The sequence below is a fragment of the Piliocolobus tephrosceles genome, chromosome 6 (genome assembly GCF_002776525.5).
Source record: "Piliocolobus tephrosceles isolate RC106 chromosome 6, ASM277652v3, whole genome shotgun sequence".
Taxonomy (NCBI): domain Eukaryota; kingdom Metazoa; phylum Chordata; class Mammalia; order Primates; family Cercopithecidae; genus Piliocolobus; species Piliocolobus tephrosceles.
Window position 1 is genome coordinate 86805212 of NC_045439.1, and position 16926 is coordinate 86822137.

Consider the following 16926-nt stretch of genomic DNA (forward strand, 5'->3'; position numbering starts at 1 on the left):
CATGGATGCAGCTGGAAACCATCATTCTTAGCAAACTATCACAAGAAGAGAAAACCAAACACTGCATGTTCTCACTCATAGGTGGGAACTGAACAATGAGCTCACTTGGACTTGGGAAGGGGAACATCACACACTGGGGCCTATCATGGGGAGGGGGGAGGGGGGAGGGATTGCATTGGGGAGTTATGCCTGATATAAATGATGAATTGATGGGTGCTGACGAGTTGATGGGTGCAGCACACCAACATGGCACATGTATACGTATGTAAGAAACCTGCACGTTATGCACATGTACCCTAGAACTTAAAGTATAATAAAAAAAAAAAAAAAGAAAATCAGAATAGTGGTTGCCTCTTGGGTGGGAGTAAAGGGTTTGACCAAGGATATATAATAACCTTCTGGGATGATGATACTGTGCAAATTTTGAGAGGCGTTTAAAATACTCAGTGTATGAATTTGTCAAAATTTATCAATTGTCACCCTTAAGATCTGTGCATTTTGTTACATGTAAATTTTATCTCAAAATACACACACAAACAAGGATAAACAAATAATGAACTTGAGTTAATAACATGCATGTTGAAATACTGGAGGAGGAATACACTGAAGTATGTAATTTACTTTCATGTATCAAAATCTGATGGATTGATAATGGATAAAGGGATGGAAAAATGAATAGATGTGATTACGTATAGTAAATAATTACAGAATATATGTAGAGGATATATAAGTTTCCACAGTAAAATTCTTTCCAACTTTTCTGAATTCTTGAAAAATTTCATAATAAAATGCTAGAAAAAATACAGAAATATCTATTATGATATTACACACTTTGTACCAAACATATAACATACTTTTCAAAAAATAAGGAATAGTTACAATTAGTAAACTGTATTAAGAAAGAAGATCCCAAATTCCAAAGGCAGAAATCACTGAACAACATATACACTTAAAATTAAGCAAAACTAATAGAAAAATAGTATACTTGGAAAGTATACACACACACACACACACACACACACATATTTTTTGAGATGAAGTCTCGCTCTTGTCACCCAGGCAATGGAGTGCAATGGCACGATCTCAGCCTACTGCAACCTCCACCTCCCAGGTTCAAGCAATTCTCCTGCCTCAGCCTCCCAAGTAGCTGGGATTACAGGCACTTGCCACCATGCCTGGCTAATTTTTGTACTTCTAGTAGAGACAGGGTTTCACCATATTGGCCATGCTGGTCTCGAACTCCTGACCTCAGGCGATCTGCCCACCTCAGCCTCCCAAAGTGCTGGGATTACAAGCGTGAGCCACCACGCCCCACCTGGAAAGTATTTTTTAAAAATATTTCTAAATAACTCCTGGATTAAAAATAAAATCAATACCAATTACGTGGAGATGAATAAAAAGAAAACACTCTCTACGAAAACACAATAAGAAGGATAAAAGAAGAAATAAAGTCAAAGTGAAAACAAAATAGAAAACAAAAAGATCGAATCTATACATTTTAAAGCAATTTTTGGAAAGGACCAATAAAAAACAACCTCTGAAAAGTTTACTCAAAAAACAACAACAGAAGAAATTTCTAATACTAGCAAGAAAAACCAAAGAAAAAAAATGTATTGAGAATTAAAGAAAATGTTAATGTGGATACACAGAATAGAAGTTGAAAATTATGCATTTTATTTAAAAAGTAACAGCAGTATGTATATTCCAAAATAAGAACAATGGTGTTCCATCATGAATGGGCGATGGATGTCGTCAAATAAGTTTTTTCTCCATCTAATGATATATATGTGAGTTTTCTTCTTTAGCCTGGTTATTTGATGGTTTTAAATTAGCATTTTATATGATTACATATTCTCTCCTTTCTTAGCACATCAATTACAGTCATATGCTGTATAAGGATGTTTCACTGACAGACTGCATATATGACAGTGGTCCCAAAAGATTATAATAGTGTATTTTTAATGTATCTTTTCTATGTTTAGTTACGTTTAGATACACAAATATTTATCATTTTGTTACAATTGCCTATAGTATTCAGTACAGTAACATGGCATACAGGTTTGTAGCCTAAGAGCTATAGGCCATACCATATAGCTTAAGTATATAGTAGGCTACACCATCTAGGTTTGTGTATGTATACTCTGATGTTCAAATAATGATGAAATTGCTTAAGGACACATTTCTCAGAACATATTTTCATTGTTAAGTGATGTATGACTGTATATTTCTTATTTCTACTTTCTTTTTTTTTTTTTTTTGAAGTGGAGTCTCGCTCTGTTGCCCAGGCTGGAGTGCAGTGGCCAGATCTCAGCTCACTGCAAGCGCCGCCTCCCGGGTTCCCACCATTCTCCTGCCTCAGCCTCCCGTGTAGCTGGGACTACAGGCGTCCGCCACTTCGCCCGGCTAGTTTTTTGTATTTTTTTTTTTTTTAGTAGAGGCAGGGTTTCACTGTGTTAGCCAGGATGGTCTCAATCTCATGACCTCGTGATCCGCCCGTCTCGGCCTCCCAAAGTGCTGGGATTACAGGCTTTAGCCACCACGCCCGGCCTTATTTCTACTTTCATAGTTGCAAACTAAGTTTGCAGTACACATTTATAATTATTCCAAGCCCAGTTTCAAATAACACTACACTGCTTCACAGGTAGTGCTGTGAAGTACCTTATAATAACAAAATATTCCTCATTCTGCCTTCCTATCCCTTCTATCATTGCTGTCATTCACTTCACTTAGAAATAAATATACAGTCATCCCTTGGTATATGTGTGAGATTGGTTCCAGGACCCCCATGTAAAGCAAAATCTGCACATATTCAAGTCCTGCAGTGGGCCCCTTGGAATCTGCAAATATGAAAAGTCAGCCCTCCATATCCATGAGTTTTATATCCTGAGAATACTATATTTTCAATCCCTGTTTTGTTGAAAACATCTGCATATCATTGGGCTTGGGTAGTTCAAACTCATGCTGTTTAAGGGTCAACACATAAGCATACATAATAGAAAACATTGTTGCTATTATTATTTTGAACGAACTGTTATCTGTTAAATTAATAAGAAAAATATGTTATTTTATCTATGTTTATTCATTCTTCAAAATTCTTCCTTTTGTTATACAGATCTGAGTTTCTGACCTGTATCATTTAACTTCTAAAGAACTTCTTTTAACATTTCCTGCAAGGCAAGTCTGATAGCAACAAATTCTCTCAATTTAGTTTATCTGAAAAAGTTTTTATTTCTTCATTTTTGAAGTATAACTTTGCACAGTGCAGAATTTTAGGTTGGTGAGTTTTTCTCTAATCTTTGCTCCCATATAGGTATGGTGCTTCTTTCCCCTTTGGTGTCTTTCAGGATTTTTCATTTCTCTTTGATTTACTGCAATTTGAATATGATAACACTCACAGGTAGAATTTTTTGTTTTTATTTTTTGGGGAAGCATTTATCTTGCTTGGTGTTCTCCTATTCTCCAAACTTCCTGGATCTAGGATTTGGTGTCTGTCACTAATTTGGGGAAAATTCTCAGTCATCATTGTTTCAAATACTGCTTCCATTCCTCCTCACTTTCTTTTCCCTTCTGATATCCCAATTACATGTATGTTATACCTTTTGGTAGTTGTCCCACGGTTTTAGATACTCTGTTCACTTTTTCCCCAGTATTCTTTAAATTGCTTTTCACTTTTGGAAGTTACTATTGTCATATCCTCAAGTTGAAACTATTTCCTCAGCTACTAATGAGCCTGTCAACAGCCGCGTTCACTTCTGTTACCGTGTTTTTAAATTTTGGCATTTCTATTTTTATTGTTTCTTAGAATATTGGGCTGGGCACAATGGCTCTCGCCTATAATCCCAGTGCCGTGGGAGGCTGAGGCAAGAGGACTGCTTGAGGCCAGGAGCTCAAGATCAGCCTGGGCAACAATATAGTGAGATCTTGACTCTTTAAAAAAAAAAAAAAGGCCGGGCGCGGTGGCTCAAGCCTGTAATCTCAGCACTTTGGGAGGCCGAGACGGGCGGATCACGAGGTCAGGAGATCGAGACCATCCTGGCTAACACGGTGAAACCCCGTCTCTACTAAAAAATACAAAAAACTAGCCGGGCGAGGTGGCAGGCGCCTGTAGTCCCAGCTACGTGGGAGGCTGAGGCAGGAGAATGGCGGGAACCTGGGGGCGGAGCTTGCAGTGAGCTGAGATCCGGCCACTGCACTCCAGCCTGGGCTACAGAGCGAGACTCTGTCTCAAAAAAAAAAAAAAAAAAAAAAAGCTGGGCATGGTGGCGTGTGCCTGTAGTCCTAACTCCTCAGGAGGCTGAGTTGGGAGTTGCCTGAGCCCAGGTGGCTGAGGTTACAGTAAGCTATGATCATGCCACTGCACTTCAGCCTGGGCAACAGAATGAGACCTTTGATTAAAAGGTCTCACTTAAAAAAATTTTATCTCCCAACTTATATTATCTATGTGTCATTGCATGTTGTCCACTTTTTCCATTAATGCCCTAGCATATTATTCATAGTTGTTTAAATTTCTGATCCAGTAATTCCAACATTTCTGCTGTATTTGACTCTGAATCTGATGCTAGTTCAGTCTCCTCGAATTGCATTTTTTGCCTTTTAGTATATCCTGTCAGTTTTTTGAAAGACGGACATGATGTACTGGGTAAATGGAACTATGGTAGTAAATAAGCCTTTAGTAAAATCATGGTAAGAGGTGAAAGCAGGGTAAATGTTCTATAATTCTATGATTAAATCTCACTCTTTTGGTGAGCCTATGCAGCTTGACTGTTACTTTAACCAGTGCTTCTCTTTTTTTTCCCCTTATGTGGAAGAGCATGGCTAATGAACGTTTAAGAGTTGGGTTTTCCCATTTTACCAGGTAGAATTGGCTATGATAAAACCCCAGAAGGTTAGAGTCTGGTGAAATAGTTTTTTCTTTCCTGAGGGCAGGGCTTGGTAATAACGGAATGCTCTGACATAGTTCAAAATAATTACTTTTCCCCTCCCATGACGCCACTGTGGTGTTCAGTGGCCTACTCTACAGAGGACTCCAAGAGACTCTGCAACTGAGAAAACCAGTGCCAGCATTGCCCTATGTGCCCACTCCCAGCTTTCAACATCACTGACCCCAGTTTATGTCTTCCCAAACACCAGCTGAGTCACCCACCATCCTCTACACCCTAATGTCACCCCAGCCAGCACCACCATGCATGTCCCTCAAGAAACCCAGCATGACTATCACACAAGTCCATAATCAGCCCCAGACCTCAGGCAAAATAGAAAGTTTTCCTGAAATTTTAGGAATAAGGCAAGGATGCCTACTAACACCATTGCTATTGAGCACAGTTCTGGAACTCCTAACTGGAGCAATTAAGCAAGAAAAATAAATAAAATCATCCAATTTGGGAAAGAAGTAAAATGACTGGATATGACAAAATCACACACAAAGAAAACCATAAAGTTTCCACAAAAAAATCATGATAGTATTAATAAACAAATCAGTAAAGTTGTAGAATACAAAATCAACATACAGAAGTCACTAAGATTTCTATATATAAACAACAAACTATCTAAAAGGGAAATTGGAAAAACAATTCCATTTACATTAACAAGAAAAACAAAAAATTAGTAATTAAAAAGATGAAAGACATACACTGAAAAGTATAAAACACTGATTAGGGAAATTTAAAAAGACATAAATAAATGGATAGATACCCCATGTTCATGAATTGGAAGAATTAATATTGTTAAATTGACCATAATACCCAAAGTGATCTACATATTCAGTGCAACCCCATCAAAATTCCAAAAGCATTTCTACAGAAATACAAATAACAATCCTACAGCGCAAATGGAACAACAATAGTCCCCAAATAGCTAAATCAATCTTGAGCAAAAAGAACAAAACTGGAGGCATCACACTTTCTGACTTTAAATTATATTACAAAACTAATCAAAACAGTATGACAGTGGCATAAAAAATAGACCTACAGACCAACAGAATAGAATAGAGAATTCATAAATAAGTCCACACATTCAGTCAATTGATCTTTGACAAGGGCACCAAGAACATGCAATAGAGAAAGAACAGTCTCTTCAACATGGTGCTAGGAAAACGGAGTATCCTTATGCAAAAAAATGAAATTGAACACCAGTCTCATACAATATACAAAAATCTCAAAACATAAAAAATGTAAGATTCGAAACTATAAAAGTCTTAGAAGAAAACATAAGAAAAAAACGAAAAAGAAATTGATAAATTCCTGGACACATACAGCTTCTCAAGACTGAACAGGAAAGAAATTGAATCTGTGAACAAACCAATAATGAGTTCTGAAATTGAGACAGTAATAGCCTACCATCCAAAAAAAAAAAAAAGCCTAGGACCAGAAGGATTCACAGCTGAAGTCTACCTGATGTACAAAGAAGAGCTGGTACTATTCCTACTGAAACTATTGCAAAAAACTGAGGAGGGACTCTGCCTTAACAGATCCCATAAGGCCAGCATAATCTTGATGCCAAAACCTGGCAGATACAACAAAAAAAGAAAGCTTCAGGCAAACATCCATGATGAACACTGATGCAAAAATCCAAAATGAAATACTGGGTAAATGGAATCCAGTAGCACATCAAAAAGCTTATCCACCATGATCAAGTAGGCTTCAACCTCAGAATGCAAAGTTGGTTCAACAAAGCAAATCAATAAACATTATTCATCACATAAACAGAACTAAAGACAAAAACCACATGATTATCTCAACAGATGCAGAAATGGCTTTTGATAAAATTTAACATCCATTCATGTTAAAAACTCTCAATAAACTAGGTATTGAAGGAATATACCTCAAAATAATAAGAGCCATTTATAATAAACCCACAGTCAACATTGTACTTAACAGGCAAAACCTGGAAGCATATCCCTTGAAAGCCGGCACAAGACAAGAATGCCCTCTCTCACCACTCCTATTCAACATAGTACTGGAAGTTCTGGCTAGGGCAATCAGGCAAGAGAAAGAAATAAAGGGTATTCAAATAGGAATAGAGGAGAAACTCAAACTATCCCTGTTTGCAGATGACATGATCCTGTATTTAGAAAATCCCAGTCTCAGCCCAAAAAGCTGCTGCTGCTTTTTTTTTTTTTTTTTTTTAGACAGGGTTTCACTCTGGTTGCCCACGCTGGAGTGCAGTAGTGCAATCTCGGCTCACTGCAGCCTCGACCTCCCAGGCTCAGGTGATTCTTCCACCTTAGCCTCCTGAGTAGCTGGAACTACAGGTGAAAGCCACCATGTCTGGCTACTTTTTTTCTATTTTTAGTAAAGACAGGGTTTTGCTATGTTGCCCAGGACGGTCTCGAACTGAACTCAAGCAATCCGCCTGTTGTGGCCTACCAGAGTGTTGTGATTACAGGCACGAACCACTGTGCCCAACCCTCCAAAAGTTTCTTGAGCTGAAAAACAGCTTCACCAAAGTCTCAGGATACAAACTCAATGTGCAAAAATCACTGGTATTCCTATACACCAACAGTCAAGCTGACAGTCAAATCAGGAACTAACTCCCATTCCATATTGCCACAAAAAGAATAAAATACCTAGGAATACAGCTAACTAAGAGGTAAAGTATCTCTACAAGGAGAACTGCAAGCCACTGCTCAAAGAAATCAGAGATGACACAAAGAAATGGAAAAACACTCCATGCTATGGATAGGAAGACTCAATATCATTAAAATGGCCATACTGCTCAAAGCGATTTATTCAATTCAAAGCTATTCCCATTAAACTACCATTGATATTCTTCACAGAACTAAAAAAAAAAAAGCAAGCTATTTGAAAATTCATATGGAACCAAAAAAGAGCCCAAATAGCCAAGGCGATCCTAAGCAAAAAGAATAACGTTAGAGGCATCATGCTACCTGACTTCAAACTATACTACAGGGCTACAGTAACCAAAACAGCATAGTACTGGTATAATACAGACACACAGATCAATGGAACAGAATAGAGAGCCCAGAAATAAGGCCACACACCTACAACTATCTGATCTTCAACAAACCTGACAAAAGCAAGCAATGGGAAAAGGATTCCCTATTCAATAAACGGTGCGGGGATAACTGGCTAGCCATATGCAGAAGATTGAAACTGGACCTTTTCCTTATAGCATGTACAAAAATTAACTCAAGATGGATTAAAGACTTAAAGGTAAAACCCAAAAGTATAAAAACCCTAGAAGACAACCTAGACATTACCATTTGGGACACAGGCATGGGCAAAGATTTCATGACAAAGACACCAAAAGCACTTGCAACAAAAGCAAACATTGACAAATGGTATCTCATTAAACTAAAGGGCTTCTGAACAGCAAAAGAAACTATCAACAGGGTAAACAGACAAACTACAGAATGGGAGAAAATTCTTGAAAACTATGCATCCAACAAAATATCTGGCATATATAGGGAACTCAAATTTACAAGAAAAAAAAATCCAATTAAAAAGTGGGCAAAGGACATGAACAGACACTTTTCTAAAGAAGATATACATATGGCCAAAAGTCATATGAAAAAAAGCTCCACATCACTGATCACTAGAGAAATGCAAATCAAAACCATAATGAGATACCATGTCATACCAATTAAAATGGCTATGATTTAAAAGTCAAAAAAATCACAGATGCTCGCAAGGTTGTAGAGAAAAAGAAATGCTTACACACTGTTGGGGGTGTAAATTAGTACAGCCATTGTGGAAGACAGTGTGGTGATTCCTCAAAGGGCCTAAAGACAGAAATACCATTCAACCCAGCAATCCCATTACTGGATGTATATCCAAAGGAATATAAATCATTCTATTATAAAGACACATGCACACACATATGTTCATCACCACACTATTCACGGTAACAAAGACATGGAATCAATTTAAATGCCCATGAATGATAGACTGGAAAAAGAAAATGTGGTATGTATATACCATGGAATATAATACAGCCATAAAAAGGAATGAGATCATGTCCTGTGCAGGGACATGGATGGTGCTGCAGGCCATTATCCTTAGCAAACTAACACAGGAAGAGAAAACCAAATATCCCATGTTCTCATTTACAAGTGGGAGCTAAATGAGAAGAACACATAGACACATAGAGGGGAACAACATACATTGGGGCCTGTTGGAGGATGGACGGAGGGAGGAGGGAGAAGACCAAGAGAAATAACTAAGGAGTACTAGGCTTAATACCTGGGTGATGAAATAGTCTGTACAACAAACCCCCATGACACAAGTTTACTACCTATGTAACAAACCTGCACTTGTAACCCTGAACTTAAAAGTTAAAAAACAAGCAACAAAAACAAACAAACAAATGAAGACTCAATAGATTCACAAAGATAGATGTCATACAATGTGTATTCTCTGACCACAACAGGATGAAGTTAGAAATCTGTAACAAAAAAATCAACCTGAAAAATTCACAAATTTGTGAAAAATAACACATTTTTACACAACCAATGAATCACAAAAGTAGTCAAAGAAAAATCAGAAAATACAGACAAATGAAAATGAAAGCACAACATATCAAAATGTATGGGACACAGTGAAAGAAGGGGGACATTTACATTTAACAAAGTAGAAAAAGAAGAAAAATCTAAACCCAAAGCTAAACCCAAAGCTTTATTATTTCCTTCAGAAAGAATAATAAAGATTAGTACAGGGATAAATGAAACAATTTTATAATATAGAGAAAAATCACTGAAACCAACAGCTGGCTCTTCCATAAGACAATTAAACTAACAAACCTTTAGCTAGATTGACTATGAAAAGATACTAATTGCTAAATTCAGAAATGAAAGTGGGCACATTACTACTGATTCTACATACATAAGAAGGATTCAAAGAGAGTACTATTAACAACTGTATGGCAATAAATTGGATAACCTACACAAAACAGACCACTTCCTAGAAACCCAAAATATGTCAAAATCTAATGATGAAGAAATACAAGACCTAAAAGATATATAATTAAGTCGATTAGTAAACAAAAGCTCTCATCAAAGAAAAGCCTTGGACTTGATGGATTCACTAGTGAATTCTACCAAGCATTTAAAGAAGATGTAATAGCACTTCAGGACGCTGAGTGGGGCGGATTGCTTGAGCCCAGGAGTTCGAAAGCAGCCTGGGCTACATGGTAAGACCCCATCCCTACAAAAAAATACAAAAATTATCCGAGTTGGTGGCACACTCCTGTAGTCCCAAGGTACTTGGGAGGCTGAAGTGGGAGGATCCCTTGAATCCAGGAGGCAGAGGTTGCAGTGAGCTGAGATCGCACCACTGCACTCCAGTTTGGCAACACAGCAAGAGTTTATCTCAAAAACAAAAATGTGTGTTATGTGTATATACAAATATAGACACACATACAAATGAGGCCAGGCACGGTAGCTCACGCCCGTAATCCCAACACTTTGGGACACCAAGGTAGGCAGATCACAAGGTCAGGAGATTGAGACCATCCTGGCTAACATGGTGAAACTCCATCTCTACTAAAAATACAAAAAATTAGCTGGGCGTGGTGGCACACACCTGTAACCCCAGCTACTTGAGAGGCTGAGGCAGGAGAATTGCTTGAACCCAGGAGCTGGGGGTTGCAGTGAGCTGAGATCCCACTATTGCACTCCAGCCTGAGCGACAGAGCAAGACTCTGTCTCAAAAAGAAAAGAATACACAAATGTCCAAAAAGCACATGAAAAGATGTCCAACACCACTAATCGTTAGGTAAATGCAATCCGAAACTAAAATGAGATACTATCTCAACTATATGGATGGCTACTATCAAAAAAGGCAGAAAATAACAAGTACTGGTGAGGATGTGGAGATATTGTTACTCTTGTGCAGAGCTGGTGAGAATGTAAAAAATGGTATAGCTACTATGGAAGACAGTGTGCTGGTTCCTCAACATATTAATATCAAAAACAGATCTGCCATATGATTTAGCAATTCCACTTCTGGGTATATACAGAAAAGAATGAAAAGCAGGGACTCAAAGAGATATTTGTATACCCGTGTTCACAGCAGCATTATTCATAATTGCTAAATAGCGGAAGCAATCCAAATGTCTAACGACAGATTAATGGATAAGCAACACATATAGTGGAGTATTATTCTGCCCTAGCAAGGATGAATATTCTTATTCTTGGTGCAACATGGATAAATCTTGAGGATATCATGATAAATTAAATAAGCCTATCACAAAAAGACAAATACTGTATATTTACACTTATATGAGTTACCCAGAGTAGTCAATATCATAATAATAGAAAGTAGAATGGTGGTTGCCAAGTGCTAGGAACAGGAGGTATGGGAAATTATTGTTTAACAGGTATAGTTTTAGTTTTGTAAGATAAAAATAGTTCTGGAGATGGATGATGTAATAGCTACACAACAATATGAATGTACTTAATATCACTAAACTGTATTAATAATGAGTAAGATAGTAAATTTTGCTATATGTATTTCATCACCATTTTAAAAAATGAAAAAAACATACATTGGTAGCCATCTATGTCTCCTAGATATAGTATAGATATGAAGTGTTGATTAATTTGCTTTCCTTGTTGATATATATAGTTTTTGGGAAGATGTATACAGAAATTTGAATTTAAGTAGCATTACTATCCTTTAGGGCCTCTATCATTTTAATGGAAAAAGCTCATACTGTATCAAAATTAAAAGTTTGCAATCATCATAAGCATTTCCTCACAGCATTAAAATGTCTATAAATATAATTTTTAAAAATCCAATTAAGTAGTTTGGAATTTCAAAAGTAAAACAAATTGGGCACTTTTAACTTCCTTTTCCTTGTATTACCTGATCATATCCAATATTTTTTCCTACCGATGAATGATCTTGCTCATATTAATTTATAAAAGGTATTTATATATAACATGAACTCTGTATCATTTTTGTTGTAAATATTTCTACCCCTCTTTTTTCTTTATGGTATTTAACCAAGCATAAAGTTTTCACTTTGATAGAGTCAAATTCATCAGTCTTTTCTTCTCTGACTCCTGTGTCTAGAAGTTTATTTAGAAGGGACTTTGACATTTCCTCTGTTTTCTTCTAGTGCTTTTACAGTTTCATGTTTTTATCATTACATCTTTGATTAATCAGCAATTTAACTGCTAGAATAAGGAGGGAAAAGAGTATTCAACAACATTTACTGGCTAATCTTATAATTTCCCTAATGACTTGGAATTCCACCTTTGTCATTGTATCAGTTATTACGTGCTGTGAAACAAACTGCCTCAAAACTCAGTGTCTTCAAACAACTATTTGCTCTGGGCAGTTTGATCTGGGCTCAGCTACGTGATTCTTCTGGTCTCACCTAACGTAACCGGCTAGGTGCTAACTGGTCCTGGATGGCCTTGATCCCTTGTCTAGGGTTTTCAGAAGGGACAGCTGGGACAACTCAGCCTGTTCCTTCATGGGACTTCTCACTCACAAGGAGGCTGACCCAGGCTTCCTTACATGGCAGTTACAGAAGAATAAGAAAGTGCAGGTGAGAATAGAAACCACAGACCCATGAGGCTAAGGCTTGGAAGTCACATATCACTTCTACAGCTTTCAATGGGCTAAAACAAGTCACAGGTCCAGAAGTTCAAGAGGAAGGGAAACAGAGTCCACTTCTTGATAGGAGAAATAGCAAAGTTATACTGCAAAGGGGCATGTATTCAGAAAGGGCTCAACTTCTTCTGGCCATCTTTTGCAAATACTATATACCACAGTCATATATACTAAATTTCCTCAAGTATTTAGATGTATTTCTAGACTGTTTTAAAAATCTCTCCCAGCCGGGCGTGACGGCTCACGCCTATAATCCCAGAACTTCGGGAGGCCAAGGCAGGCGGATCACTTGAGGTCAGGAGTTCAAGACCAGTCTGGTCAACACTGGTGAAACCCTGTCTCTACTAAAAATACAAAAATTAGCTGGGTGTGGTGGCAGGCGCCTGTGATCCCAGCTACTAGGGAGGCTGAGGCACGAGAATCACTTGAACCCGGGAGGAAGAGGTTGCAGTGAGCCAAGATCTCGCCACTACATTCCAGCCTGGGCAATAGAGTGAGACTCTGTCTTAAACAATAACAACAACAACAAAAAAACCCCCCCCCCAAAAAAAAACAAAACAAAAACAAAAGAACACTCTTCCAACAACTTGTATTTTTATTCATGTGTGAGTGCAGCTTTAAAATTTTATTAAATATCCATTAGCTGAGTCCTAACTCATATTCCTTCTTTCAAAAATTTTTCTTAGAAATTCTCAGACGTTTCTATATTCTCTTTAGAATGATTTTAGATCTATGAAAAAAGGGTTGCTATTTTATAGGAATTACATTACATTTGTAGGAATATTTACAGTAAACTTACTGTCCTGTGTCTTTTATCCAAGAATATGATTTGTCTTTCCATTTACAAAAGTCTTTTATATCTCTTCTTAGCTTTTTAAGATTTTCTTTTAATAGATCCTTCACATTTCCTCTTAAGTTTACTCTTAAAGGTTGGGCATGGTGGCTCATGCCTATAATCCCAGCACTTTGGGAGGCTGAGGTGAGCAGACTACCTGAGCGCAAGAGTTCAAGACCAAGCTGGGCAACAAGGTGAAACCCTGTCTCTACTAAAATACAAAAAATTAGCTGGGCATGGTGACACAAATCTGTAGTCCCATTTGGACTGTAGTCCCAGTCCAAATCTGTATGTTATTACGTGGGAGGCTGAGGCACAAGAATTGCCTGAACCTGGGAGGTGTAGGTTGCAGTGAGCCTAGATCACGCCACTTCCCTTCAGACTGGGTGACAGAGCGAGACTCTGTCTTCAAAAAAAAATATGTTGTTTTCTCTTAAATATTTTACTTCTTTTTATTGCTACTGTAAATATATTTATATTTTCTAAGTGGTTATTGCAAAGAAAGCTATTAATTTTTGTATGCTAGATATGCTGTTGTGTAGCTTCAGGCCAGTTACCCTCTCTAGAGCTTAGTTTCCCTAATTAACCTCATAGAATTATTGTCAGGAATGAGGTAGCACACATAGAGTCTAGCATAAGGTAATGGCTCAGTAAATGTTACCTATTACTGTTATTATATTAATTTGGTAGTCCACCATCCTACTGAATTGATTTCTCTTGTTGCTCCTACTAGTTTTTCACTCCATTCTCCTGGACTTTGTGATATACAGTATCTTCATAATCTTGATAATTTTCTTACTTCTTTAATGTTTTATACGTATTTATCTTTTTATTGCAATGCCTAATACTTTCAGAACAATAATAAATAAAAGCAGTAAGCTGATGGGTATCTTTTGACAGGCAAGACTATTTGTACTGTAAATGCAAATAATGGCTACATTAACATTCTATAGCAGATGTACACCAACAAGTGGTTATGGATATTCCTCAACTTGGGGCACTTAAATTAAATTGTTTGACTTTTTCACTGTTAAAGGTACCAGTAAAAGAGTCATCTATGCAAAATTAATGCAGGAACAGAAAACCAACCACCACATGTTCTCGCTTATAAAGGGGAGTTGAACAAGGAGAACACATAAACAGAGGGAGGGGAACAACACACGCTGGGGCCTGTCGAGGGATGATGAGAGGAGGGAGAGCATCAAGACAAAAAGCTAATGCATGCTGGGCTTAATACCTAGGTGATGGGTTGATAGGTGCAGCAAACCACCATGACACATGTTTACCTATGAAACAAACCTGCACATCCTGCACATGTACTGCAGAACTTAAAATAAATATTTTTTTAAAAGAGTCATGTATGTATATAAATATCTGAACACATTTTGCACTATTTCACTGAGCAGTCTTAGATCTGAATAAGACTTCCTAAACTGCTAATGCACACCACTTTTCAACAAGACCATACTAGTCTGTACTTCCTTCAATAGTGTTTGTGAGTACTTTCCTTACTGCAGCTCTACTGACAGTATTTGTAAGAGAAGCAAAATGATGATGCCTTTGTTTACCTAGCTATTAATTACATTTACACCTCAATGGTGAAGTCTAAATTCTCATCTAAAATCTCGTGAGAATTGGCATTAGAGAACGCTAATTCTCTTTACAGACTGGCCTGCGGAACAATCCCTAAAGAGATCTCCTCAGAGCAAGCACCAGCACAGCCTTGCTTTGCCAGAACCTGATCTGTTAGAACAGGGATTCTCAACCTTGGCACTATTAACATTCCTCTCGTCCCCCCTTGACAGGTCCCAACATGTGTTGTTCCCCTCCCTTTGTTTATGTGTTCTCCTTGTTCAACTCCCCCTTATAAGTGTGAATACAGTGTTTGGTTTTCTGTTCCTGCATTAATTTTGCACAGATGACTCTTTTACTGCTACTTTTCACAGTGAAAAAGTCACTGTTCTCTCTGTGAGGGTTGTCTTATACATTGAATAATATATAGCAGAATCCTTGGCCTCCACCCACATGATGCTAGCAGCCTCAAGTTGTGCTCACAAGAACTGTGCCCAGGCACGGCCAAATATCCTCAGCAAACTCTCCTCTAGTTGGATACTACTGTGTTAACACAATGTTGTTCTAGAAATCAGAAACAAAGAACCTAATTACAGACATAACATGATGGTTGAGACACACTTTTGTTACAGGCATAGACTGAAGAAAAGGAGAACTAAAATGTGGAATACTCACTTTGCTTTATAAGGTGAATCAGATCCAGAATTTTTGGTTTCCATTAAACTCTCATATTCCTTAGCCCTGAAGAGAAAAAAGGTTTTAACACAGTTATTTCACTGCTGATTTTTATAATAAAGCAAAATGTTGGCTGTATTTTTCCCCTATTAAATTTAACACTCGGCCTATTAAATTTGGTGACTGAAGTGGCTGACTACCTATGTACCTCAAGAGTTATACAATGAAAAGATAAATACAGGTAAAGAATAATACAAAAAACAGTCATTTAATTTTAGAAATAACTAAAAAGGCAGTGGAAATAACTTGACCAGACTCTCAAAGATTTGTTTTGTTTTTGTTTTTTATACTGACTAAATACCAAAGGTTCAGAGAAATTTGAGATACTTCTCTGCCCCTTTCTAACTAGGCTCCAGCTTGCCTAAACTGGTAGGTGACAGTCATCAAGCTGGTCACTGATCTAAGACAGTTCTCACTATAGCAATTCATTAATGTTGACTTAATTTGCATACTTCTCTTTTTGGAGGAAAAAAAGAGGAAACTGTCAATTTAAATGTTAACTGCTTATCCAAAGGATCCTGTTGTCAAAGAATTCATCCAGTGATCTATGAAAAAACTGCCCACAACGTAAAACAATCTAGAGAGTAATGACAGGTGAAAAAAAAATACTCCTACCTAAAAAAGTGAGAACGATGCAAATTACAATAGCCTTAATGAGGAAAAAAGCAAACTAGACAGGTGATTCTTTGGAATAAAGAAATATCTAAATTGGAATAAAATATGAAATTACGTATTTTTTCAACTAAAGTATGCTCATTGCCATCAGCCTAAATATTATGATTTTTATAAAGATTTTTACAAATATAAACATTTTGCATGTCAAAATGAAGAAATAACTACTTGATAGCTGCAAGTAATTGTGATCTCATCTGAAAGGTGGGAAAAGTAACAATTATGCGTGGTGGAGTATGTTCCAAGCATTGTACTGACTGTTGTACATTCAATAGTATCACAAGTATCTAAAAATTCAATATGGTATTATCCCTATGATACGATTTAGATATTTGTCCCCTGCACATCTCATGTAGAAATGTGATCCCCAATGTTGGAGGTGGGGTCCAGTGAAAGGTGGCTGGATCACAAGGGTGGATCTCTCATGAATAGCAAGGTGCCCTCCTTACAGGAATGAATAATAATGAGTTCATATGACATCCAGTTGTTTAAGAGTGTGGCATCTCACCCTGTGAGCATTTTTGTATGTCTCTT

The 16926-nt window shown here is 37.3% G+C and overlaps 1 protein-coding gene across 5 annotated transcripts in view; it reads right to left on the bottom strand.

Moving 5' to 3' along the window:
• SCAPER (S-phase cyclin A associated protein in the ER) overlaps window positions 1–16926 on the bottom strand; it is a 597115-nt gene that overhangs the window by 284727 nt on the left and 295462 nt on the right. For all 5 annotated transcript variants that reach the window (XM_023197631.1, XM_023197627.1, XM_023197630.1 and 2 more), the window contains one exon: window positions 15661–15726. In XM_023197631.1, coding sequence (XP_023053399.1) covers window positions 15661–15726 — 66 coding nt within the window. The remainder of the gene's footprint in view (window positions 1–15660; window positions 15727–16926) is intronic.